This window comes from Phacochoerus africanus, chromosome 2 (assembly GCF_016906955.1).
Source record: "Phacochoerus africanus isolate WHEZ1 chromosome 2, ROS_Pafr_v1, whole genome shotgun sequence".
NCBI classification, from domain to species: Eukaryota; Metazoa; Chordata; class Mammalia; order Artiodactyla; family Suidae; genus Phacochoerus; species Phacochoerus africanus.
The window spans coordinates 105,950,461-105,975,942 of record NC_062545.1 but is presented as its reverse complement, the minus strand read 5'-3'; the positions used below and the strand labels follow the sequence as shown (position 1 = coordinate 105,975,942).

The 25,482-nt window shown below is 35.5% G+C and overlaps 1 protein-coding gene across 2 annotated transcripts; it reads right to left on the bottom strand.

Annotated features, from left to right (window-relative positions):
* Positions 1–1,796: 1,796 nt before the first annotated feature.
* C2H18orf54 (chromosome 2 C18orf54 homolog) lies at positions 1,797–25,430 on the bottom strand. Of its 2 annotated transcripts, none has more exons than XM_047765297.1 (9): positions 25,316–25,430; positions 24,267–24,362; positions 21,219–21,547; positions 19,374–20,153; positions 18,886–19,036; positions 17,052–17,154; positions 11,364–11,495; positions 9,708–9,778; positions 1,797–3,253 (listed from the first exon to the last, which is right to left on the bottom strand). In XM_047765297.1, the coding sequence occupies exons 3-9, from the start codon at positions 21,499–21,501 to the stop codon at positions 3,181–3,183; spliced, it is 1,593 nt and encodes a 530-aa protein (XP_047621253.1). In that variant the 5' UTR covers positions 21,502–21,547; positions 24,267–24,362; positions 25,316–25,430; the 3' UTR covers positions 1,797–3,180. The 2 variants fall into 2 exon arrangements, with proteins under 2 accessions (XP_047621253.1, XP_047621263.1); XM_047765307.1 differs by lacking the exon at positions 1,797–3,253 and adding an exon at positions 3,722–4,009.
* Between the last annotated feature and the right edge of the window lie 52 nt (positions 25,431–25,482).

Here is a 25,482-nt window from a genome sequence, read left to right as displayed (position 1 = left end):
GACACAGTGAAAAGTGAGACAGGAAAGAAGGAAACATACACGCACATCTCTAAATGACTCTATATATTCAAAACAGGGAGGAAAAAAGAAATCTTGTCATGATTTATCTTCAGGCAACATTTTGGTATAACTACAGATAATTTAATGACACCTTATCTTAAACATGAAATACAACATAATACCCCCCAAAAAATCTACATTTATAAATTTCAACAAGAAATAACACAACTAGGAATTCCTGCTGTGGCACAGTGGGTTAAAAATCTGATTGCGGCAGCTTATTTCACTGCAGAGGTGCAGGTTCGATCCCCAGCCTGGGACGCAGTGGGTTAAAGAGTCCAGTAGCTGTGGCTATGATTCAATCCCTGGCCCAGGAACTTCCATATGCTCTGGGTGTGGTGAAAGAAGAAAGAGGGAGAGAAAGAGAGAGAGAGGAAGAGAAGAGGGGGGGAGGGAGGGAGAGAGAGAGAGAAAGGAAGAAAGGGAAAGAAAGGAAAGGAAGGAAAGAGGGAGGGAAGAAAGGAAGGAAAGAAGGAAGAAAGGAGAAAGAAAGGAAGGAAAGAAAGGAGGGAGGGAGGGAGAGGGAGAGAGAAGGGAAGGAAGGGAGAAAGGAAGGAGATAACTAGAGACACATATAACTCAAACAAACCCAAGAAGACAGTTTCTCAATTCGGTCAGAAATCTCTAAGAAGGGAGTTCCCTTTGTGGGGCAGCGGAAACGAATCTGACTAGAATTCATGATGATGCAAATCTGATCCCCAGACTCACTCAGTGGGGCAGGGATCTGGCAGTGCCGTGAGCTGTGGTGTAGGTCACAGACGGGGCTTGGATCCTGAGTTGTGGCTGTAGCTAAGCTGGCAGCTACAACTCTGATTGGACCCCCTAGCCTAGGAACTTCCTTATGCGGGTGAGGCCCTAAAAAAGTAAAAAGAAAGGAAATCTCTATGAAGTTGAAATGAATTGTCCCAGAAAAAACTGAAAGTAGAGTTCTTACTATTAATAAAGAAAATACAGTTGAGTTTTGAATCTTCACATACTCATACTTTTATCCCTTGATCTCAAGTAATTTTGGAATTACATTGTTAAATTTTTTAGACTTAATTAAAATTTTTGAAAGTTCATTGAAATTGTCATTTTTTTCTACTCAACATTTTTCAATATACCTGAGAGAAAAAGGGTGATAAAATTTTAAATTCACAATGCTATTTATAAAACCCAATTGTTCTCATTATCTGCTTTAGTTTTTCAACTCAGAAGTCTCAATACTGTTGTCTTTTTTCCCTCTGGAAATCTCAAATAATAATAATAACTGAAATATTTAACATGTAATTAAATCAATTCCTTAAAGAATTTATTGAATATTTACCACGTACATTTTTCTTAGTTGACTCTCCTACATATTTCTCTTTTTTAAAGGTTAGAATTAATCATGTAGATAAAGTTCATTCTCTTTTTTGCTAAGACTTAAACTTCCATACTTAACACAAAAGGAAAAATACTTTGGAGTAAGTATAATTGAACTTCTTAAAATACTGGTTATAACAAAACTTTAGAACAAGCTTACCTTATTTATTATTGGAAATACTTCTTGCAAATGGGAGCACTAACCAAATCAGTGCTATTTATTCAGAGTCATTACAGCATAATCTCTTTGCAAATGCCGTCTAGATAAACTAAATATATAATGTCTGATCAACATATACTATGTAATTACCTGATGTCTTTTTCTGCCTTTAGAATTTATTCAATACTAGATTTCACTGGAATATGATCAACTCAGGTCCATATTCATCCACTTAAAATCTGCACTTTTAATAGGCAACCACACTTTAATCATCAAAAGAATACCTTATTTGATTGTATGCAAACTCTGCTGTGAAGCAGAAGACCATAATCAGAAAACAGAATGCTGGCGGCAAAAACACCTTCAGAGTAAACAAAACAAACTTATTAGTAAGTGACTCAAATCACGTTGAATGAACCATATAGTGACACTGACTCACCAGTCAAGAAAAAAATGGGATTCATCTCAGTTTTTACATGTATATAGTGCTTTAAATTGGGGGGAAATTCTTTGACCCAACATACTTAAGAAACTCCTATTTGACAGTAAAGCTACTTGGCAAAAATGCTGCCTTTGGTTAGTGTTAATTTGTAATATTTGTATACATATATATTCTTTAATTTCATTAGACTTTTAAAATATGCCTCATCATGACTGATGACTTATTTCATTTTGTTAGTAAAGATGCTTCCTGCTAATTAGAAGGTCATTGTTGACTTCCAGCTAGTGACAAGCTTTAAAGACTACAGATTGCTTTTAAGTTCAGCACTTACAAAATTGCTTTAAAATATGGAGTTGCTTTCTGATTTTCCATACTCATTTTAAGTTTAGCTATCAACTTTCATAAAGCAATTGGTCACTGATCTCACAATTTTCACTAATTTGAGCTAGCCTCAAAACTTAAATCTAGGAAATAATCTAATATCAAAATATTAAATTCTCAAATATCCTCCCCCGAAATGTTTTGTAAACTGTCAAGTACTGTCAAGATTATCTTACACAGAATCAAAGCATTAAAAAATGAGGTTTTCCTGGATTTCACAATATAAAACATTACTTTTAGCACTTCATCAATTAATGCTATTTGCAAATACATTTTCTTAAATGTTTCCTTTATCAAACTGAAAAGTAACATACTCCCACATAGATAAAATACACCATAACAATTTTGATACTCCTTTAAGCTCCTTAAAAGTGGATGCTAACTTTATCAAAGTCTATTTAACTTAAGAAATTTTGAGTAGAAACCAGGAAAAGCTTCTTAATGATCCAGAACCAGATGATAAAACGATGAGGATGCTGAAGAAGGTTAAGTCCACATAAGCTTCAAGAAGGGAAATCCATCCATCTTTGAATATTAGACATTTGACAGCCTGAAGACCAAAGTCGGACTAGGACAAAGAGTGTGGGTCCTTCCAGTTCACCTCATTATAGCACAAAATGAGGATAGGTCACAAAATACACTGACATTTTCAAGTCTGGCTTTTTCAAAATATGTAATACTTGAACCAATCACAGAATAATGTACGGCTTATAATTACTTCATCAGTTTAAGCAATAGAAAAAAATACATTTTTTTTCTGTGCTATTTATTGGTTAGACTTTTATTTTCTTCTTCACATTTTCGGTGACTGTTTCCCACTGGTATCATCAACCAGGTCTCTCAGGCGAGATAAATGGTGCAAAGCCCTTCATTAGAAAGTATAAAACATATTATAAACCAATATTAAGAACTGAATAGACAATGCAGACAGTAAGAAATGGTGATTACATTGTTTATTAACTTCAAAATTAGTATGAGAAATTCATAGAATATTTTTAGTATAAAAACTTTGAAAATTCTTCTTTACAAAACCTTGCAATCTGAATAACTGAAGGTTAAAATGATTCATCTAAAATTCCACAAACCTTTACTTTAAAAAATTACGTTTGACATTTAAGAATTTTTGAAACTATGCCAAGTGACCTAATAAGAAACAATAATAGGTATAATTTGTATCACACTTTAAATATCTTATTCATGTATTTTTCTCAATGAAATGATACCTTTTGATATACTGTATATATCATTTAAGAAATAAAGGACATGATTCATTTTTAACAGGTACATTCAAAACACTAAAATTTTAAAAACAGCACTGAAGAAATCAGTTAAAATTCTGAGGAAAACTCATTTTTATTGAGCATGAGGAAAACAAATGACAATTACATCCAATAATACAGTATTATACCAACAACCTGGTTTTTCACCAAGGTAAAAGCCAAAACTGCAGGTCGATCTCAGTGGAGAAACCTCAATCATTCTTCAGAAAAACCAAGAAGACAGAGGCCCTTAACTTTTCAGTCTTCCTCTAAAAGTATTCTACCAGCCTTCCCACTCCCCTATCCTTCAGATCCTTGAGGATCACTCAGGACATATCAGTTAATCCACCATATTTCAGACCTCTGGTAAATAAGAGACCAAGAAAAACAGAAAAATGTAACAACTGTGATGTGCAATAATTTTTTTAAGTTTTTTAAATCAATAATTAGTTAATACACACTCATTCACATGTACTTAATTTTTTTATCAGTATAGGATTTACTGGTTTGTTTTTTTTTTTTTTTGCCCTGCCCATGGCATGCAGAAGTTCCCCAGCCAGGGACTGAATTCTCATCACAGCAATAACCCAAGCCACAACAGTGACAATGCCTGATCCTTAACCTGCTTAGCCACCAGGGAACTCCCTAGGATTTACTTTTAAGAAAGCAATAATTTCTAATGTTAGCAATTTCTAAGATGAGACATTAAGGTGGTGCCTACGATACCTTATCCTACAGTTTCCAGCACAGGTTCAATGACATATATTAAATAAAATAACATCTTCCACTTTATCCAGGATAAGAAGATGGAGGAAACTAGCAGTGTTAATTACAGCACTATATCTATTTCCCTGTGTTCTATTTCATAGATATTTTTTCTCAGATGTAATAAGAATCTAGATTCTGCCACCCTTTTGGCAACTGCTGTTACCTTTTTTTTTTTTTTTTTTGCTTTTTAGGGCCATATCTGAGGCATATGGAAGTTCCCAGGCTAGCGGTAGCATGAGCTGTAGCTGCCGCCTACACCACAGCCACAGCAATGCAGAATCCAGGCTGCATCTGCAACCTACACCATAGCTCATGGCAATACCGGATACTTAACCCACTGAGTGAGGCCAGGGATCGAACCTGTGTCCTCATGATTACCAGTTGGGTTCAGAAGCCACTGAGCCAAAATAGGAATTCCCAAATGCTGCTACTTTTTGAAATTGTCATCTTCATTAATTAAATGACAATAGCTTACCCAGAGTTACTAAGCAATCAGAGGTAAAATTAGACTTTATTTTTACACCACATAGTAATATCTCTCTACCTAAAGAACTATTTTCTTCCGAGAGAAACACATTCATGAGGAAGAAGATAATCTGTAAATATACTTGGAGCTTATCTTCCCTTTTCTTTCCAGGCTGTGATTCAAGAGAAAGAAGGTGACATGTGGCTAGAATCTGATCTTACTGTTTACAACTTGGAAGGCCACAGATCCTTTAGATTTATGGGGTCTATGAAACTGGATGGGGGAAAAAGTCATCATTATTTTCTCTAAATGCTATCTCTAAATTAGCATTTCCTTCCATTATAAATGTAAGTAACAGGCCAAAATCTATGACTTCATATGCCATAGAAATCAGAATATTTTCATATTACATTATGGCCATTGCAGTTATGTATTATACTCATCACTACTTATAATTACAACAGTTATACAATAGTTACAAAATTACAATAGCTATTAAACCCACTGCCAGAACCTATGTACTCTAGTCTTTGTCTACAGTCCAAAAGTTTATATGACATAACTAGCCAAATATTAGACAACTTTGAGCCTAGTTGTTCACCTACCTAATAGTGAAGTCCCACTGATGACTCAAGACACAAATGCTTTCCAATATTCCCTTTAACTGTTTGCTGACCAACATGTGAAAGGTAAGTAAAAGACCAAACCATGGTTTAATGCTTTTATTCAAGTTATGCAAAAGGCCTTCACACTCAAAAAAAAAAAAAGACTGGAGTTCCCGTCGTGGCACAGTGGTTAACGAATCCGACTAGGAACCATAAGGTTGCAGGTTCGGTCCCTGCCCTTGCTCAGTGGGTTAATGATCCGGCGTTGCCGTGAGCTGTGGTGTAGGTTGCAGACGCGGCTCGGATCCAACGTTGCTGTGGCTCTGGTGTAGGCCGGTGGCTGCAGCTCCGATTCAACCCCTAGCCTAGGAACCTCCATATGCCGTGGGAGCGGCCCAAGAAATAGCAAAAAAAAAAAGGCCTTCACACTAATACATATCTGTATAAAATGAATTTTTAACTTATGTCTTTTAAATGTATTATATTAAATGCAATAAAAAGCATATATTACTAATTAGAAATATATTTTAATATTTCCACAGTCAGTTCAATATAACTGGTTTCCTTTCTAATGCTATGCAGTATATTTTACACCTTTAAAACACCATGTCAGGTAGAAAAGAGAGGGGGTGGTATATTGAGAATAAAAAAGCTAGGCAGAAACGTGAAATCTTCAGTCTCCCCACCTCAGCTACACAATCAGTTAGCAATTCCTTTCATTTAACCTCTATCTGTCCTGATAAGAACAAAACAAGTGCTTATAGAAGAGGCTATTGAAAGTACTGTTATTCCAAAGGTAAGTGTAAAGAGAAGGGAAGGATAAAATTGTAGAAGGAAATTATTATTTTCTTCTCTGAAAAAGTGAAAAAGCAAGCTAATGGGGAAAAACATCTACTTAAGGATTACATTAAAACACTGAGTAGTTATTCACTTTAAAAACTGAAATTAAAAAGATTTTCTTATTGTGACAATGTATCTACTGATGACCATTAGAGTAAATACTAATCAACTCACAGAAACTCTATAACACTGATTATGTGATGGCAATTCAGCTATATTTTAAATCACTCATTGATATCTTACATGTTTTTCCATAAGTACTACTATACTGGCTGTTCTTATAAATACTGTACCTACTGGCCTATATTCAGCCTCATATCTAGCAAGAACTAAATGAGTGGCTTTTCAGAACAAACTGTCTACCACTTCTGAGATCTAGGTAAAGTATAAGTGCATCCAAATAAAGAAAAAAATATTTGCTTTAGGGTTGGATTTTACAAGGCTGAGAGCTAATTCTATCCCTGCTATAAAGAGAAGACCAGAAAATTGAGCACGAAAAGAGATCTGAGAAACAAGACAACTCTCCAGCTATTATTGAGTTTGGTCTTCACCAATGACATTTAGTATTGAGACTTATAAATCTTACACATTCATCTCCAAATTATATATAAAACAACATATTCTGAAGCCAAAAACAAATTATTTTTGTATAATTCATGATTCTGTAACCATCTATTGCTCACCTTTATAGTACACCATCAATATGCAAGTACTCATTCTTTACAACCAGCCTAGGCTTATATGACATAACAAAAGATTCTAGAAAAGGCCTTAGCTCAAAACCTACAAACTTTTCATTAAAGACAAAAATTTTAACATGTAAATGCATAAGACACAGCTAAATATTATAGGGATATAAAACAATTACAACTTTGATTTCTATTAAAAACAAAATCCCTCTGGAAAAAAAATAACTTTTTAAGATGCTATAAGTCATTTATACTTCAGGTCCAATGACTCTTTCTCAGTTATTTCTAATGCGAGAACATAAGCAAACTGGGCATCCAAGGGACTAAACAAACCCATACTGAGATTCTGGAGTTTCCTAAGACTAATGAAAGATATTTTAAAACTAGTTTGCAATCCAAACTGTCAAAAAGAAAAAACAGTTATATGAGGACCGGGGAGAAACATAATAGGTCTTAAGCCCCAGGAAAGTTCATTAAAGCACAATTAAAGCACCATCTGTAACTTCTGAAGAAACTGAGTCTATTCTTTTTTAAATCTGAAAAGATGACCGTAATCCTAACCAGAATGATTTCCCAGTCTAGAAAGAGGAATTCTGAAATTTAATTATTTTTAAATTGTCAATCTAATGACTGAAAATAATGGGGGAAAAAAGTACTAACATGCTTTTGTAAGTATAAACTTACTTCATAAGAGCACAAATGCCTTATTGCTAATACCTTTGAAATGTAAAGTAAAGCCAAATTAAAATTGCTTCAGCTAATCCAACAGATCAACAGCTAAAAGCCATTTAACAAAATATGAATCTATTCTATGTGAAGGCAAGATTACTGATTGTATGTTAAGAAAAGGTTACTACTATGAAAAAAATTATAGAAAATGCTAAAATTTTGCACCCATAATTGGTAACAAAATCATTTAATTACTTATGGCCCAGGATTCATTTATTTGTACCAAGAAAAACATCTTCCAGGGTATGTACTTTAGCTTGAAAACACATTTAAAAAAAAAGCCTGTGACACAAGTTCAATACCAATGTTTTCAACAACCATGGAAAGCTTGAGGTCGTTTACTTCAAATTTTAAAGCAGAATGAGGTCTTTACCCTAGATAATCTATTGAGGCATTGCACTTGTTCTAAAAGTATAATGCACCACTATCATTAATGAGCAAAATGTTAGGAACACAGGCTGTACCATCAGATTGTCTGGCTTGAATCCCTCCCAGTGGTAACTTTTGGCAAGTTACTTTGTTACTTGATTTTTATTACTTGATCTGCACTATAAAGATAATAATAATACTTACCTCATAGGGTTGTGAAGATCACAAGAATTACATACAATAGCACTGTGAACACTAATTCTTTGTAATATTCAATAAATGTTAATTAGTATAATTATTCACTGAATCCTACTAGATATAAAACACTATAACCAAGTACTATGGCAAGCTATACAAAGAAAGAGGCATTATCTCCATCCAGAATGCTATAGACTAAGTAAAGGAGGAAAAAAAATCATATTTATGTATATTTTTGAACTATGAAAACAAAAAAACACATACACATCGTGACAATCAGAATTGTAAGTTTACATGTCTAGTGTTTCACTTTTCCACCATCAAGAGAATCCTAAGTAAATTCTGAAAGGACAAAAGGTAGACAGTATTTGTTTAGCCCCACTTACAGCCAAGCAAAATGGTGTTATAAAGTAAAAAATTTTAATCTTAGCATTAATTAGCATTTCCTGACCTCAATATTCCATCTTTGGAGGGTATTTTATATTCACATAACCAAACCCGTAAAATAAATAAATATCCTTCTCCTCTACCGGTATCGTGACTACAGGAAAAACTTCTATTCCTCCCAACTTTTTTATTAAGATTACATAACTAAGAAAATAAGGAGGTTGGAGTTCCCGTCGTGGCGCAGTGGTTAACGAATCCGACTAGGAACCATGAGGTTGCGGGTTCGGTCCCTGCCCTTGCTCAGTGGGTTAACGATCCGGCGTTGCCGTGAGCTGTGGTGTAGGTTGCAGACGCGGCTCGGATCCCGCGTTGCTGTGGCTCTGGCGTAGGCCGGTGGCTACAGCTCCAATTCAAACCCTAGCCTGGGAACCTCCATATGCCGTGGGAGTGGCCCAAGAAATAGCAACAACAACAACAATAACAACAACAACAACAACAAAAAAAGAAAATAAGGAGGTTAAAATCTTAGGGCGTTTAGACCTATTTTTATATCCAGGACGTTATAACCACTTTAGATTTCTGTGGAGATGTGTCAAATAATGACACATTTATGATTATATATAACTTATTCTAGAGGGAACATATGAATGTACATTTTATGAACAAATTGTTCTTACAGGATAGCCATACCAATTTGAGCCATACTATCTCAAATTGTTGATATTACTCAGAATTGAAAAGGGAATTTCTCTAGACCATTCACATGCATTATGTTTTAGGTGTCTAAGGTTATCTCAACACGTCTTAAGACCATTTCGAATAGAAAACAGTACAAGTTTAAGAGAAAAGCTCAGGATTAAACAATATGCTCCAAGAAGTTTAAATACACCTAGTACAACTCTTCTTAGAGCTATTTAATTCCATCCTATAACCTTCTGATTTCAATCAAAATAATGACTAAAATGGATTTATATCCATAACATACTCAGAAGTTAACAGAGAACACTTACTTTTGAAGTGACCTAGTAATAGGAACCATACTTTCCTTTAGTTGTAATTTAGAGAAATCATCTTCTGAAACCTATTATTAAGAACACCAAAAATAACAAAATGTTATATAATTATAAAATTAAATGCTATTTATCATGTGATTAATAAAAACATTAAAAATACTCTCTGCATTTCTAAGGAAATAATTCTAGTAAATAATTTTCAGTAAAGCATTAAATATATATACATATATATTTTTTTATTCTAAAAATACTACAACTCAGATTCATCTTTCAACTGTCCTGAAATATGCTTCTAAATGTTTGATCATTAAAAATAAAATCTTGGGTATATGGAATGACTGGCCAACAGGGACCTGCTGAACAGCACAGGAAACTCAATATTCTATGACAATCTATACAGAAAAAGAATCTGAAAAAAATGGATATGTATAATTGAATCACTCTGTTTTACAGCAGAAATTATAACAGCATTGTAAGTCAACTATACCTGAATAAAACTTGAAAAAAAATGAAAATATCTGACAAAATGGAATTAGGAAAAAAATCAAATCTTGGCTTGAAATTATGACTTCACTGAACAAATTATGTTCAAGAATATTTAAAAGGGGGAAGGGAAAGAAGGATTGATTACACTGTATATTAATGTTATGATCATTAGAATATAAAGAAAAAAATTAAGAAATACAACTGAAGTGAGTAGGCTGTGATAGTTCCTAAGAGCTGATCCACTCGTAATGAAAACTGAATTTTGTAAAGCTCTACTGAATAATAAAACAACTAATAACAATAAAAACATTTCACATGCCAAGCACTATAATAAGTATTTCTATAGTTTGTCTCAATTTGTCTTCTCAACAACTCCATTTCAAAGAAGAAGAAATTGAAACTAAGGAGGTTAAGTGATTTTTTCCAATACTTGCACTTGCTAATAAGTGGGAGAAAGCATCCACAATCAGACTTGGGAGAACATAAACTATGTTCGTAAACACTACACTACTATGAGGAAAATTCAATTCAACCCCAATGGAATAGGAGCCCAAAGCTGAAACAGATTTCCAAATTCCTAGGAAATACACAAAAAAACAATGGTTTTAAAATAAAATTTTATGTAACTTGCATTATGAGTCAATAAACACAAGGTAACAAAACTAAATTTCAGATGACAAAGGTTATGTGAAGTCTAATACTGAAAGGTTTTCCAGGCCACCCCAAATATAAATACCAAAGTTGGACTACAAAGAATAATTCTGCAGGGCATTAAATAAAAAAAACTCTTATGATGCTTTCATCTATAGTTGTAATATTATCATATCTAAATAAGATGCTGTGTCTATAACCATAAACTTAATAGAACAAGCCATTCAGGGGTACACAACTACAAAAATCTAATAGTACTAAATTTGAATGTTACTTTCTAAAAAGAATAATAGCGCAATTCTGCAACATGTTATGTACCATCCTTATTAACATAAAACTAGAGGTCAAATTTAAAAAGATCTAGATTCCAGTTACCTGACCCCCTTGCTGTACAGTGGGAAAATAAAAAAAAATAAAAAATAAATAAATAAATAAAAAGATCTAGGAGGAAATAATCCTTCACAAATCTCAATTCACATTCACAGATTTCAATTTATAAATTAAGTTTGTGCTTACTTGTTTAATCTCTCCCTTCGGCTCTGTGGTTTTATTCTGACTAAAACTTTCTTGCACTGCTTGAAGATTAAATAACATTTGCTTCAGGGCTTCAACCGGACCATGATGCTTCCCTCCAGAGAGAGCACAGCTCTAATGTTAAAACAGATGAATGACGAACCATTCAAATTCAGAAGGGGAAAGTTATATTTTGTATTTCCCACAATACAAAATTAATGTAAAATTCCAAACAATACAACTCAATAAAGTGTTTTAAAAAATCAAAATGGTTGGAGTTCCCGTCGTGGCTCAGTGGTTAACAAATCCGACTAGGAACCATGAGGTTGCAGGTTCGATCCCTGGCCTCGCTCAGTGGGTTAAGGATCTGGCGTTGCCATGAGCTGTGGTGGTAGGTTGCAGACGCAGCTCGGATCCCTCGTTGCTGTGGCTCTGGCATAGGCCAGTGGCTACAGCTCCGATTAGACCCCTAGCCTGGGATCTCCATATGCCATGAGAGTGGCCCTAGAAAAGGCCAAAAGACAAAAAAAAAAATCAAAATTGTAACTCATGACCTCCCTTTACCCAGTCCCCAGATGGAATACTTAACAGTTTGGCATATGCTTTCTAGTCCTCTTTTTTTTTTTTTTCAATAAATAGTACATGTTTACATTTGCAATGTACATGTTTAAAATCTCAGATTTTTAGAACTGAAAGGTCCTCAGAGAACAGGTAAGCCAACATGCTCTCTTTAAGTGTGTAAATGAAGCTGGTTATCAGCTGAGCAAGGACTAGAATTTCAAATACAGTATTCTCTGAATACTTTTACATGTTTTCACACAGAGAATGCTGGTTTCACCTCTTAATGGACCACACATGCCTTGCTATCTAAGAAACACCCATACCTCAATTATCACTGATCTTACCTGCATCAAAAGAAGGTAACAAGCACTTAACCACATAAGGTGGTCATAAGGTGGTCAGTTAAGAGAATCTATATAGGATATTTTTAAACTTCTTTTAAAAAGTCTTACTTTTACATCTTTCCAATGAGTTGCTGTGTCCTGAAACTATCCATGAAGTGAAAAAGAGGCCTCTTAGGTCTATAATTCAGCATGTTTCAGCATAGACAGCATACTATGTATAAACGTTAATACAGGGAGTTCCCATCTTGGCACAGTGGAAACAAATCTGACTAGGAACCATGAGGTTACAGGTCTGATCCAAGGTCTCACTCAGTGGGTTAAGGATCCAGCGTTGCTGTGAGCTGTGGTGTAAGTTGCACACTCGGCTCAGATCTGGCATGGCTGTGGCTGTGGCTGTGGTGCAGGCCAGCAGCTGTAGCTCCGATTAGACCCCTAGCCTGGGAATCTCCATATGCTGCAGGTGCAGTCCTAAAAAGCAAAAAAAAAAAAAAAAAAAAAAAAGTTAATACAACTAAAAAATATATTAATTAATTAAATAAAATATTTGCTGAATTAATGAATAACCCCCCCAAAAAAAGTTAAGCATAATGGCTAAAAATATTTTAAAGACACTCCAGTTACATATCAACAGGGTATAAGAAATAGGGTGTATTAATGTAAAATGGGGCAGCTCCTGTTGAAACTGGTATGGCAATTCTTCAAAAAACAACCTTGGAGATAGAACCTGAGGCATTATCTTTACTAAATGATCTTCATCCAGCCACTGGTTGAAAAGAAATTCAGGTTGCCTAATGCTAGCCATAAAGGCTACACAAGTCTAACTCTGGAATTTTCTATATCTGCCTTGAGTAAACCTTCAAGGCAAAATTGTGGTCCGAGTACCAAAAGAACATTACAAATCAGGTTATAAGAACTGTTCTGTGCCATTCATGAATGAATGTTTAATAAATGTTGGTATGTCTGACAGAATTTGTTTAGAGACTTGCCACTAAAACCCAGGAGTGAACACCTCTGAATACATCTTTTTGTATAGCTCTGACTCTTAGAACTACAGCAATGTTTCACATATTCAAAAAACAATTTAAACCACATTAAATGGGAAAAGAACTCAATTTACACAATTAAAAAAATGATAATACAAACAAACAACATAACCAAACTGAAAGGAGTTGGGCAAAAAATAATTAACCATGGTAACTTTGGAAAAGAGTGTTTTGGCTGGATGTTGTAAGGTTAAAGACAAAAAGAATTATATACAAAAATGTAATCGAGTTATTAAATTTGTTTCTTACAGCAGTATGGGTTAGCAGTTGTGTAACTATGCATATGCTAAGACTGAAGAAATAAGTAAACCTATTCTAAGTAATAAGAGTAGAGATTCTCAGCAGAGGAGAAAGAAGTTACAAATAAGGAACAGAAAGGGCTAAAACAAACTTTCTAGTACTGACTAGAATCAAAAGTATCAATATAAACTTATAATATTATACATAAAATAAACATACATAAATAGAGAAATGTGTGTACATGTGTGGGTTAATAAACATATATATTTCCTAAGTATATGGAAAGAGAAAGTCTACAATAAATAACAACCCAGCAGCAATAAGCACACCTAGCACCTAAACAGCATTTTCCAATAAAGAGAACCATGGTTCCTCAAAGAAGTTCTCAAAAAAATAGGGACATGTCAAAAGGACAAAGGAGACAACCTGAAGGAACTCTTTATTACCTAAGCTGGAACAATTTAAGCAACAAAATAATAATACTGCATTATAAACCTGGAGTAAAATGAGTATCTGAGTCCCTACTGAAGTAAATAATTCACAATAAGTGAGGGAGAAGGAACAGCTCTTCATTACATGTGAAATACAACTAATAATGTAGATGAAAAGACAAGATCCACCTATGGATATCAAAATTAGTTGATGAAAGTTTGAGACTACTTACATACTCTCAAAGTATCTCTCCTAAAATATTTATTAATTTCAAGGGGAAACCATAATTTTACCAAAGAGAAAGCCAGTAGGTACTAAATGTTCAGGACTAACATCACAAGTATTAACATATTATTATAACTTTATATATTATATATTATTGTATTAACATATTGCTATGGACCAAATGTTTGTGTCCCCCTAAAAATCAAATGTTGAACTGTAATCCAAAGTGACAGTATCTGGAGAAGGGGTTTCTATGAGGTAATTGGTCATGAAAGTGGAACTCTCATGAATGGGATTAGTGCCCTTACAAGAAGAGATACAGAGGAGTTCCTGCTATGGTGCAATGGGTTGAGGATTCGGCATTATCTCTACTGCAATACAGATTCAATCTCCCGCCAAGTGAAGTAGGTTAAGGATCCAGCGTTGCTGCAGATGTGGCACAGGCTACAGCTGTAGCTCACTTGGCCCATGAACTTCCATATGTTGTGGGTGTGGCCAAAAAATTAAATAAGAATTTTTTTTAAAAAAGAAGAGACACAGAGAGCTTTCTTCCTCTCTGCTCTCTGCTATGTGAGGATACAAGAAGATGGCCATCTGTAAACTAGGATGCAGGATCTCACCAGACACCCTCATCTGGACTTCCCAGCCTCCAAACTGTGAGAAATAAAGGTTTATTGTTTAAGCCACTTGGTCTGTGGCATATTATAGCATCCTGAACTAAGACACATATTGATATTATCAATGATATCAATACATCATGAAACCTCTGATATGATGTAGGATTTCTGTTGCATTCTTGCCAAAAATTCAAAACTTAATTCTAATTATGGGAAAAATTCAGATAAAACCCAACTGAGGAACTATCTACCAAAAAACCCAACTGACTAGGTACTCTTCAAAAGTGCCAATGTCATGACAGACAAGGAAAGACTGATGAATTGTCACAGACTGAAGCAGATTAAAGAGGCATGACAACCAAATGCAATGCTGGATCCTGCAATAGCACACTGGTAGAAAAACTGGTAAAATCAGAATAAGGCCTGTAGTTTAGGTAACAGTACTGCACTTATGTGATCATTATATTATGATGCGTGAGATGTTAGCATTAGGGAAGCTGGGAGAAGAGTGACAGGAATTATTTGTAATTATTTTTGCAAGTTTCTGTACATCTAAAATTATTTAAAAATTAAAAAAAAAAAAAAACTGGTAGTGAGGTTGTATGGGTAAAGGTAGGAAAAAAGGGATTAGGTGGTTAGCAATTAACAGTCATTCATCTCACACTTTAAAAAACATATGCAATTTTGTTTCTCAGGCAGTGCTCCTTACCTAAGTAAAATGAACCACCCAGTCTTTTAGTTGTTTGGCTCAAACATCTTGGACTTATCTTTGAATCCTCTCTATCTCCATCCTACCAGGTCTACCTTCAAAACACATCCCAATCTTAACAATCCCCAACCCACCCTAACCCAAGCCTTTACAATCCCTATCCTCAAAGACGGCAAAAACCTAACTGGGTTCCTTGTTCCTTCTCCAGCTCCTCTCAAGTCTATGTTCCATAGAGTTGCCATTTTATATCTTATAATGCAGATGAGAACTTCATTCTTCCAAAGTCCTCTAGTGACTTCTCTATCTTAAATAAAATTCTAAATCTTCATTCCATTGTTTATATAGCTACATGATCTGACTCCAATTGTCTCTCCATCTTATCTCATAACCATTCTTTGTTCATTCTAATGGAGCTACACAACCCAGACTCTGACATTCCTTGAACATGCCAAACACTTTTCTTCCTTGGGGTTTCTGGACTTAGTACTCCCTCTATATATAAAGTTATTTTCCGTACATTGCTTATTCACTCATTTTAGATTTTGACTCAAATATTACCACACTTACAGAGGCCATTCCTTATTACCCTAGCTAAAACTGTACCCTCATTTCTCTTCCTCAATTTTTCTTCACAACATTTATAGTACTCCCTTATACATTACATATTATATATTTATTTAGCTTATCTTGCCAATTTAGAATAAAAAAATCCAAGGGGCAAGGATTCTTCTCTCTTATTCAATATTAGGAATACAGTTCTTTGAAAAGTGCTTGGTACCCAAATATTTGGCAAATAAATATTCGATAATTAAGCTTCAATTAACCAGCATATGCCTATAGTGTATTATACAGAGCTCTAAGGTCAGACATATTCTGACAATTTCTACTTTCCCCAGTATATTTCCCTGAAGGAAAAGATATATTTTATTAAAATTTTTAGCTCATTTTCAATATGTCAAATCTTCCAGATGTTAAGATCCCCAAAGTATATTTTAATATTTAACAGCCATGACTCACATTTCTAAATATTACGTACTATTCCTTATGGCATATATACACATTTACACTTTATTTTAGAGCTACTTGCAAGATGTACATATGCTGATTTTGTAAAACTGGACAATAAATTTCCTATTTTAGATTATAAGTATGTATAACTGTACCTTAGAAACACAACTCTCAATTAGCAATAGCCCTATGGGAGAATATAATTTACTCTGTAAGAGTCTGTTTTATATGTTTTCCAGCTATTAAAAAAACAAAACAAACAAACAAACAAAAAAAACCACTGTAATGACAATTTAGGCTCCCTATAGAGTTAAACCCCAGGTCCCCGTGCTTTAGAATACTAAAATAAAATTACCAGTAATCTAGGAGTAATGGTTTTATGGATGTATGTTGGGGAAGAAGGGATTCTGGTCATTTTTTGTTTTATAGTACCTAAATAGCTTAGAAATTAATACCCACATATTAGTCATAAATATTTTTTTATTAAGTTAAAAATATATAATGTCACCCACCTGATTATCATTATTTAAAAAGTCTTCGAGGAATTCTTTAGCATATTTTGCCTTTGAAGTTTGTTGAGGACTATCATCAGAATTAACAGGAACAGGAGATTTGCTAATTAGGATTTAAGGATACAAGACAGCAATTAAGTTCCTGATTTATGAAAATTAGACAATATATAATTGATCGCTATCATTTAAATATAAGTGGTCATCATGAAACAACTATTACAAATTATTCTGAGAAACTATGTCATAGAAAGGTTAAGCACACAAATGAAAACAAGCTATAAACTTCAAATATTTACATATAAGAAAATACACCATCATTTATGGAAAATAACAACTAAGAAAAAAAATGTAATTGAAAAGAAGTGAATAACTCTAAGATATGGAGAGAACACAGGGGGAAAAAAACTTTAGTAAAAAAAAAAAGAAAGGGAGTTCCCATCGTGGCGCAGTGGTTAACGAAGCCGACTAGGAACCATGAGGTTGCGGGTTCGGTCCCTGCCCTTGCTCAGTGGGTTAATGATCCGGCGTTGCCATGAGCTGAGGTGTAGGTTGCAGACACGGCTCGGATTCCGTGTTGCTGTGACTCTGGCGTAGGCCCGTGGCTACAGCTCTGATTGGACCCCTAGCCTGGGAACCTCCATATGCCATGGGAGCGGCCCAAGAAATAGCAAAAAGAAAAAAAAAAAAGAATCCTGCCTCTGAAAGCAGGCAAGGAGCTTAAAAAAAAAAAAAAAAAAGAAAGTAACAAGAATTTTAGGAGTTCCTGTTGTGCTTCCTTGGTAACAAACCCCACTAGCATCCATAAGATTGCAGATTCGATCCCTGGCCTCACCCAGTGGGTTAAGGATCTCGCATTGCCGTGACCTGTGGTATAGGTCATGGACACTCCAATTCATTCCCTAGCCTGGGAAATTCCATATGCTGTGGGTGCCCTAAGAAGCAAAAAAAAAAAAAAGTATTTCACAGCCTTCTTCATTTTCAAAACAGTTGCTTTTCGTTTTAACTCTTCATATCCAATATATATCAGGAGTGTTCCCAGCATGGTGCAGTGGGTTAAGAATCTGACTCCTCAGAGTTCTCACTGTGGTTCAGTGAGTTAGGAACCCAACATAGTATTTATGAGAATGTGGGTTCAATATCTGGCCATGCTCAGTGGGTTAAGGATCCAATGCTGCTGCAAGCTGTGGCACAGGTTGCAGATACAGCTCCAACCCGGCACTGCTGTGGCTGTGGCATAGGCCTGCAGCTGCAGCTCCATTTCAACCCCCAGGCCTAGGAACTTCCATACGCTGCAGGTTCAGCTATTAAAAAAAATTAAAAAAAAAAAAAAAACCATAAGAATCCGACTGCAGCAGCTTGGTTGCTGCAGAGTCATGGGTTTGATACCTGAACCAGCACAGTGGGTTAAAATAAAAAAGTATTCAGCATTACCACAGCTGCAGTGCAGGTCTCAGCTATGGCTTTGGATTCAATCCCTGGTCCAGGAACTTCAGTAAGTCACAGGTGCCATATGGAAGTTTATGCCACAGAATAAAAAGAATTTTTAAAAAATTAAAAATAAAACATGTATCGATATTTTATCCTATAATAAAGAGACCATGTAACAAAAACAAAAGTTAAATAATGTACATAAAGTTATAAAACATTACACCATCTTGTGGTAAAAAGTGAAAAATGCAATTTAAAGTAACACTGAAAACTATGCTCTACAGAATTACCATATTACTATCACTGTATTCTCATTATCGTTAAGTTATTTTAAAGATAAATCACATGTTCACATGACATTCTTCATTTGGAAAACTAAGCAGTTTTTCTGTTGTAACTTACTTACAAAGTGACAGGAATATTTTCCCATGATCTTTCTGCTTCAAGTTTATCTAATGAGCAAGGACTATCATCCTTTTTCATAGACTTCGGTAATTCTTCAGTACAATGCTCTAGATTGCTCTTGGCCTTCAGGATAAGCAATTCAATTTTGTCACCTAATTTAAAATATTACATTAGTTCTTTAAGAAGTAAATTCAAAGCACAACAAAATCTCACAAAGGTGACAAGAATTCAGATAATTTGGAATATACACATATCTGCAACAGCAGGCTATGGTAAAATGTGCTATTTGTTGCAACACAAAGAAAAAAAAAGACATTTCTAGCCACAAAATGTTATAGAAATGAAGGCTGTAAGAGCTCAAAACAGATAAATCATTAGATCATTATATCAAGAATATAACATAAAAGCTCCTAGATGTTAGGTCAAATTTACAGCACTTTCTTTGGTTCTTAAAAACAAAATAACAATGACAAAAAACAAAACAATTACCACTGAATGGCTTTTTGGATCCTGGGAGAAGTGGATTCTCACACTGACATTGGCTATGTTCACAATCACATCTATATCCATTAACTAATCTTTTATCACTCAAGGAATGCGAAATGTTTGAGGGTTCAAAAGAATATTCAAAGCAACCTAATTTATTCATTAGCCGAGAAGTTCTTTGTGCCTGGTAACTATGTCTAGGGGAATACTGATCTTCTTCAAATATAGAAATCCTTTGACTATCTGTATCAGGTAGTAAGTCTTGATTGTAGAGCCAGACTGGGTATTTGAAATCAGGTATACTAGTTATCCCTGAAACATTAAGGTCCGATTTCTGGCTAGTTAGCCATCTTGGGTAATTCTTTTCAAGACTGTGTTCTGAACTGTCCCTAAAAGATGACTTCTTGGAAAAATATAAAGATGGTACAGAAACGCATTTATTAGTCTTATTCACAAGTTTTGGGTTTTTCAGCCTACCACATTGCTTTCCATTTACATTTGTGTATACAACTGGAGTAACTAAGTTATCTTTGCCCATGAAAGCGGAGGGTTCTTGAAAATTTTGATTCTTTTCACTGACTGATGAATTGAGTCTTCCAATGCGTTTCTTGCTTTTCTTGCTAATTCCATGGCCTGATCCAATATAAGTGAAAGGAAATGATCCATCTGCTGGAAGTCTTAATAGATCGTCTGTTGTTAGGCTTATGGAGTCTATGTCATTAAGAGTATGTTCTCTAGAGTATAAGGACAAGGAGCTTTCCTTGTCATCAAGATTTTCAAAAGCTGAAAAACAAAGCATAGTTCTGTTTATTTTCCTGTATCATATACAAAAATACTTCATAATATTTAACGGTAAATAAGAATTAAGAATTTAAGAACCATGTTTGCTGTTTTTCCTTTATCTTCACTCAAGCTTTGATTAAAAATATAAAAGGTATAGGGTGAATGAAATAGGATGTGCTTTATTTCCTTCACATCTCTTCAATTTGTTTCAACTGATTTCTATACTTTTCTCGCTAACCTCCTAAATTTTCTCATGTTCTTTAATTTACTGTTTATTCAACTTTCTTCATCTAGACATCTCCAATGCACTAACACACCTTAATACTGCTCACTTAATACTGGCTGTACATAGGAAAAAAAAGTCAGTAAACTAGATGGAAAAATAATTTGCTTTCTTGCCTACTAAACATGCAATAGCATTAACACAGAGAGAAGAGCTGTTCTAATTCTATTCCTTTGGAATATACTACCTATATCCTTCTAAGTGCTAAAAGTACATTTTCCCATATTAGGGGCCATTCTGAAAGTGCTCAGTAAAGTGTTAACTGGGTTATCACCAGATGCATTTTCCAATCTTGTCTTTAGAGAAATCTTATCAAGGAAAAACTCTTAACATCTGCTGAATACTATTGTCTCACAGCATACAGATCAGGAAGAGTAACATAGCCCTACCCCATCAACTGGAATTGACCAAGTATAAATAATGAAAGGCTGAGATTTGTTTAAAGTCATCGAGCTACTTGATGAAAGCTAGAATCACCAAATCAATGCTCTTCCCATTATGCTATAACAGAATGGCTTAAAGGTTTAGAATCAGCCACCTGCTATTATTAGTTATATTCATCAGCTTCCCCTCTGAGGTCAAAAGAACATCTTAGCTGAAAATTCCTGAGAAACAGAAAATTTTGGAATCATTGAAGAAATATATCCACATCTCAATATTATAAGTCATTTTTATCCCAAAAGAACATCAACACAAAAGCATCTAGTTTTCCAAGGCTACAACACATCTCTCAAAATGCTTTAAATCAGTAGGCAAAAAGAAAACAAAGAATAAAAGCATACCATTGTTTGGTTTATAAATATAGTTGGAGATTTCTGGCATATTAGCAGAACATTTATCAATGTTAATCTTTCCAGTGCCTGCACCCGGATACATCTGGCTTAGATCAAAATCATCAATATAGGCCTGCAGAGCCTGAGATGCTGAACTGTACAGTTTATCCTTATACTGAAAAGAGCCATCAGAGTTAGTGGAATTACTACCACTCAGGCTGCAGCTTGCTAACAGAGAAGATACTGAAGATTCCCGAGAACAAGCTCTGTGTTTTATATTTGACTCTGCCATGGCTTCCTCAAAATAGGTTATTTCTATTCATTTCTCTTAAAATCAACTGTAATAAAAAAAAAAAAAGGTTAAAATTTCAATCAGAAGGAGTAATACCCATACAAAGAGAAATTACTAAACATGTAAACTTACTATAACTAAAACACCCATTATCTATAAATTATTTTTAGGGAATGCACATTATAGGTTTTCTGTTTTAATTACTGTGAATTCCTTCATCACTGAGTTAGAAAACATTTATTGAGCATCTACTAAGTGCCTAGAATTATGTACACAAAAATCACTTAAGACTATGCATGGAAAGTACCAAGGAAAGAGTACTCACTTTTTTTTTCTTTTACGTCCTAAAAACCACTGATGTACAGTCTTTTCTTATGCTGATTTAGTCTATGACATCACAATACCTAACATTCCCCTATACAAAATATTGTTCAATTCATAAGCCTACCACCATGTACTGCATATTGTAGGTGTGTGATAAATTTTTACAAGACATCAAATGACGCAGGTGAAAGAAGATAGAACAATGGAGAAGAATTTCAACATCTTAAATGCCAATATGTAACTTTAGCCAACCCCTTCCCCTGAAAGGCTGGAGAAAACAAAATATAATATTCACCTATAAAGAAAGAAACTGCCTGTATACATGTATGTGTAACCGGGTCACCTTGCTGTACAGTAGAAAATTGACAGAACACTGCAAACCAGCTATAATGGAAAAAATAAAAACCATTATAAAATTAAAAATTAAAAAAAGAAATAAACTGCAAGTCTTAGCATAAAACAAGCTGGTAAAATGCTCTTTTCCTAAAATAACACTGTTAATAATCATTTTCTGACATTTGTTTCTGGTGCCACTCTACCCTCAACTCTTAAACAGATTCACCCCACCTCTTTCGAAGGAGACAATAATCTAGAAACTACCTTAATGTATCCATTATTTTTCTGTTATTAAAACTGAGAGAATTCCAGTCTACCTTAATACAGCAATAATAGGATCTACACTTGAAAACCTAAGAAATAAGAAATTGAACAGGCACTACTTCAGTAAATAATATGACATTCTTCTAAAATTAAACTGAGATTTTTTGAAGTAAAAATGAAAGACTAATGTCTAGGACAACATATGCTATAATATTATAAATTTAATATGTTTAATTTTTGGCTTTAGTTTTGTGAATGCTTAAGTTATAACAACTTGTAATCTTAATAACTGTCGAATTTGACTTTAAAATATTGAGAAAGTTTTCCACTTAAGAAGAAAAAACAGTAAAAGATCAGAGCTGACAGTAGTCAGTGAAAACAGCAGCAAAACATAAGATAATTGTTATTTAGCCTCTGATTTCCCTGAATGCTGCTGACATTGTGGGTATACATCTAAAGAATGGCTAGACTCAGTAACAAAAAACAAACAACTCAATTGAAAAATGGGCAGAAGATCTAAATAAACATTTCACCAAAGAAGAAAATACGCATAGCCAGCATGAAAAATGCTCAACATCACTAATTATTAGAGAAATGCAAAACAAAACTACACTAAGGTACTACCTCACACCAGTCAGAATGGCCATGATTAGTAAGTCTACAAATAACAAATGCTGGAAAGGGTGTGGAGAAAAGGGAACCCTCCTACACTGCTGGTGAGAATGTAAACTGGTACAACCACTATGGAAAACAGTATGGAGGTTCTTCAGAAAAATAAATATAGAACTATCATATGATCCAGAAACCCCACTCCTGGGCATATATCCAGACAAAACTATAAATCAAAAAGATACATGCACTCTTATGTTCACTGCAGCACTATTCACAATAGCCAAGACATGGAAAAACCTAATTGTTCACCAACAAATGGGTTAAGAAGGTATGGTACATATATACAAAAGAATACTACTCAGCCATGAAAAAACGAAATAATGCCATTTGCAGCAATATGGATGAAACTAGAGATTCTAAGTGAAGTCAGCCAGTGAGTCAGACAAAGACAAATCCCATATGACATCACTTATGTGTGGAATCTAAAATTGAACCTATCTACAAAACAGAGAGACTCACAGACATAGAGAACAGCCTTGTGATTGCCAAGGAGCGGGGCAAGTAGGGAGTGGAATGGAGTGGGAGTTTAGATACAAACTATTGCATTTAGAATGGATAAGCAATGATGACCTATTATATAATAGCACAGGGAACTATATCCAACCTCTTGGGATAGACCATGAAGAAAGATATTATAAGAAAAACAATGTATATACAGATAAGACTTGGTCACTTTACTGTATAAAAGAAATTGGTACGACATTGTAAATCAATGAAAAAAAAAAAAAGGAATGGCTAGACTAAGTCAGCTCTGCCATTTCTTCACTTCTCTCACTAATGATTTCAAATTTTCTCCGGTAAATATTGCTTGGATAACAAACTTGACCAAACGTTTCCTCCCTTATTCAAACACAGTACAGGTTACCAATTTTAGTTTTATTTTACAAAACCTTAAAAACAAAAAACAAAACTCTAAAAGAGGAAGCTGTTGGATTATAGTTCTCAGTAAGTGGGTAATAACATTTTAACTTACAGGAGGCAAAGAAAATCAACAACTGAATTTTTATTGTGCACAGTTTCCAAAAGTACACAAAAGAAAGAATAGTTTAATCAACTCCTATGCACCCAGCATCCTGCTTCAATTACCAAACACACCCAAACTTATTCTCCATCCTCTTCTCCCCACTTCCGCCACAGAATTATTTGGAAGCAAATTCCCTACATCTTACCATTTCTTCCGTAAACACTTCCGTTTGTATCTCTAAAAGGAAACCCATCATTCTGACGGACAGAATGTTAAACGAGTGGCCAGAGGTTTCTGCTACCTTTGATTCAAAAACAGAACGTAGAGCGTTAAATAACCGATGGGAATAGCTCACAGGAAATTAAGAACAACCCTTAGAAATACCAGCTTTGTGATTTAAGTTACGAAACTGAACGCGTGTTTGCTGTGCTTTTTTTTTTTTTTTTTTTTTTTTTGCTATTTCTTTGGGCCACTCCCGGGGCATATGGAGGTTCCCAGGCTAGGGATCGAATCGGAGCTGTAGCCACTGGCCTACACCAGGGCCACAGCAACACGGGATCCAAGCCGCGTCTGCAACCGGATCGTTAACCCACTGAGCAAGGGCAGGGACCGAACCCGCAACCATCATGGTTCCTAGTCGGATTCGTTAACCACTGCGCCACGACGGGAACTCCTTGCTCTGCTTTAAAAAGACAAGCATTAAAGATCCTGAAAAGCGAAGATCGCTGGCGCGCCTGCAGCAGAGCATCTTTGGCTTCAAAGCTTCCGTCCTTAACCAGGAAACACCTCCCACTTGGATTCTAGCATCCCGGGTGGTGGCTTCTCACAAATCCGTTATCAGACAGCAAGAGGGGGCGCCGCCGTTGCCGGACAGTGTTTTTTCGAGGTGACAGCCCTAATGCACAAGAACCTCGCTGCCCTCCCGCTTTAATGGCCAAAAGTCCCCCAGCTCCATGCCAGGTCCCTTCCGTCGCGTCCAAAGACCTTCCCCTAAAGTTGCCGCTTTCCGCGGGGACCCTCCTTCCGCGCCCACCTCGGTAGACGTCTTCCTCTCTCCTCCCCGCCATCCTGCCCTGAACCCCTTTTCCCCTCGGGCTGTCGAAGAATGGGGCGCCCCTCGACAAGACACCCCCTTTTCGGGCTGAGCTCACCGATGAAGGCCCTTTAAAAAGAGAAGAATGCGGACGAGTCCACCACTCTCCCCAGAAAGCCCTGGCCTGTGACCAGACAGGAGACGCGACAAAGCACGCCTACCTGGACGCCGCCCAGCCTCAGGTTTGTCTCGCTAGCACATTCCTCCGCCGTCACAGCCGAGCGAGACGCCCGCGCTCGCTTTCAAACTGACCCAACATGGCGCTGTCTTGCGGTGCGCATGCGTGGCACTCGGGCTGGGGCCGCCGGGCCGGGGGCGGGCACGAGGG

What these genes read in the sequence shown, in the direction of transcription:
- C2H18orf54 (XM_047765297.1), bottom strand. Translation starts at nt 21,501, where the DNA reads ATGGCAGAGTCAAATATAAAACACAGAGCTTGTTCTCGGGAATCTTCA. An exon ending in GAAAATATTCCTGTCACTTT is followed by an intron (nt 17,155 to 18,885) that starts GTAAGTAAGTTA and finishes AATCCTAATTAG; the next exon opens with CAAATCTCCTGTTCCTGTTA. An exon ending in ATTACTAGGTCACTTCAAAA is followed by an intron (nt 3,254 to 9,707) that starts GTAAGTGTTCTC and finishes TTTCTAATGAAG; the next exon opens with GGCTTTGCACCATTTATCTC.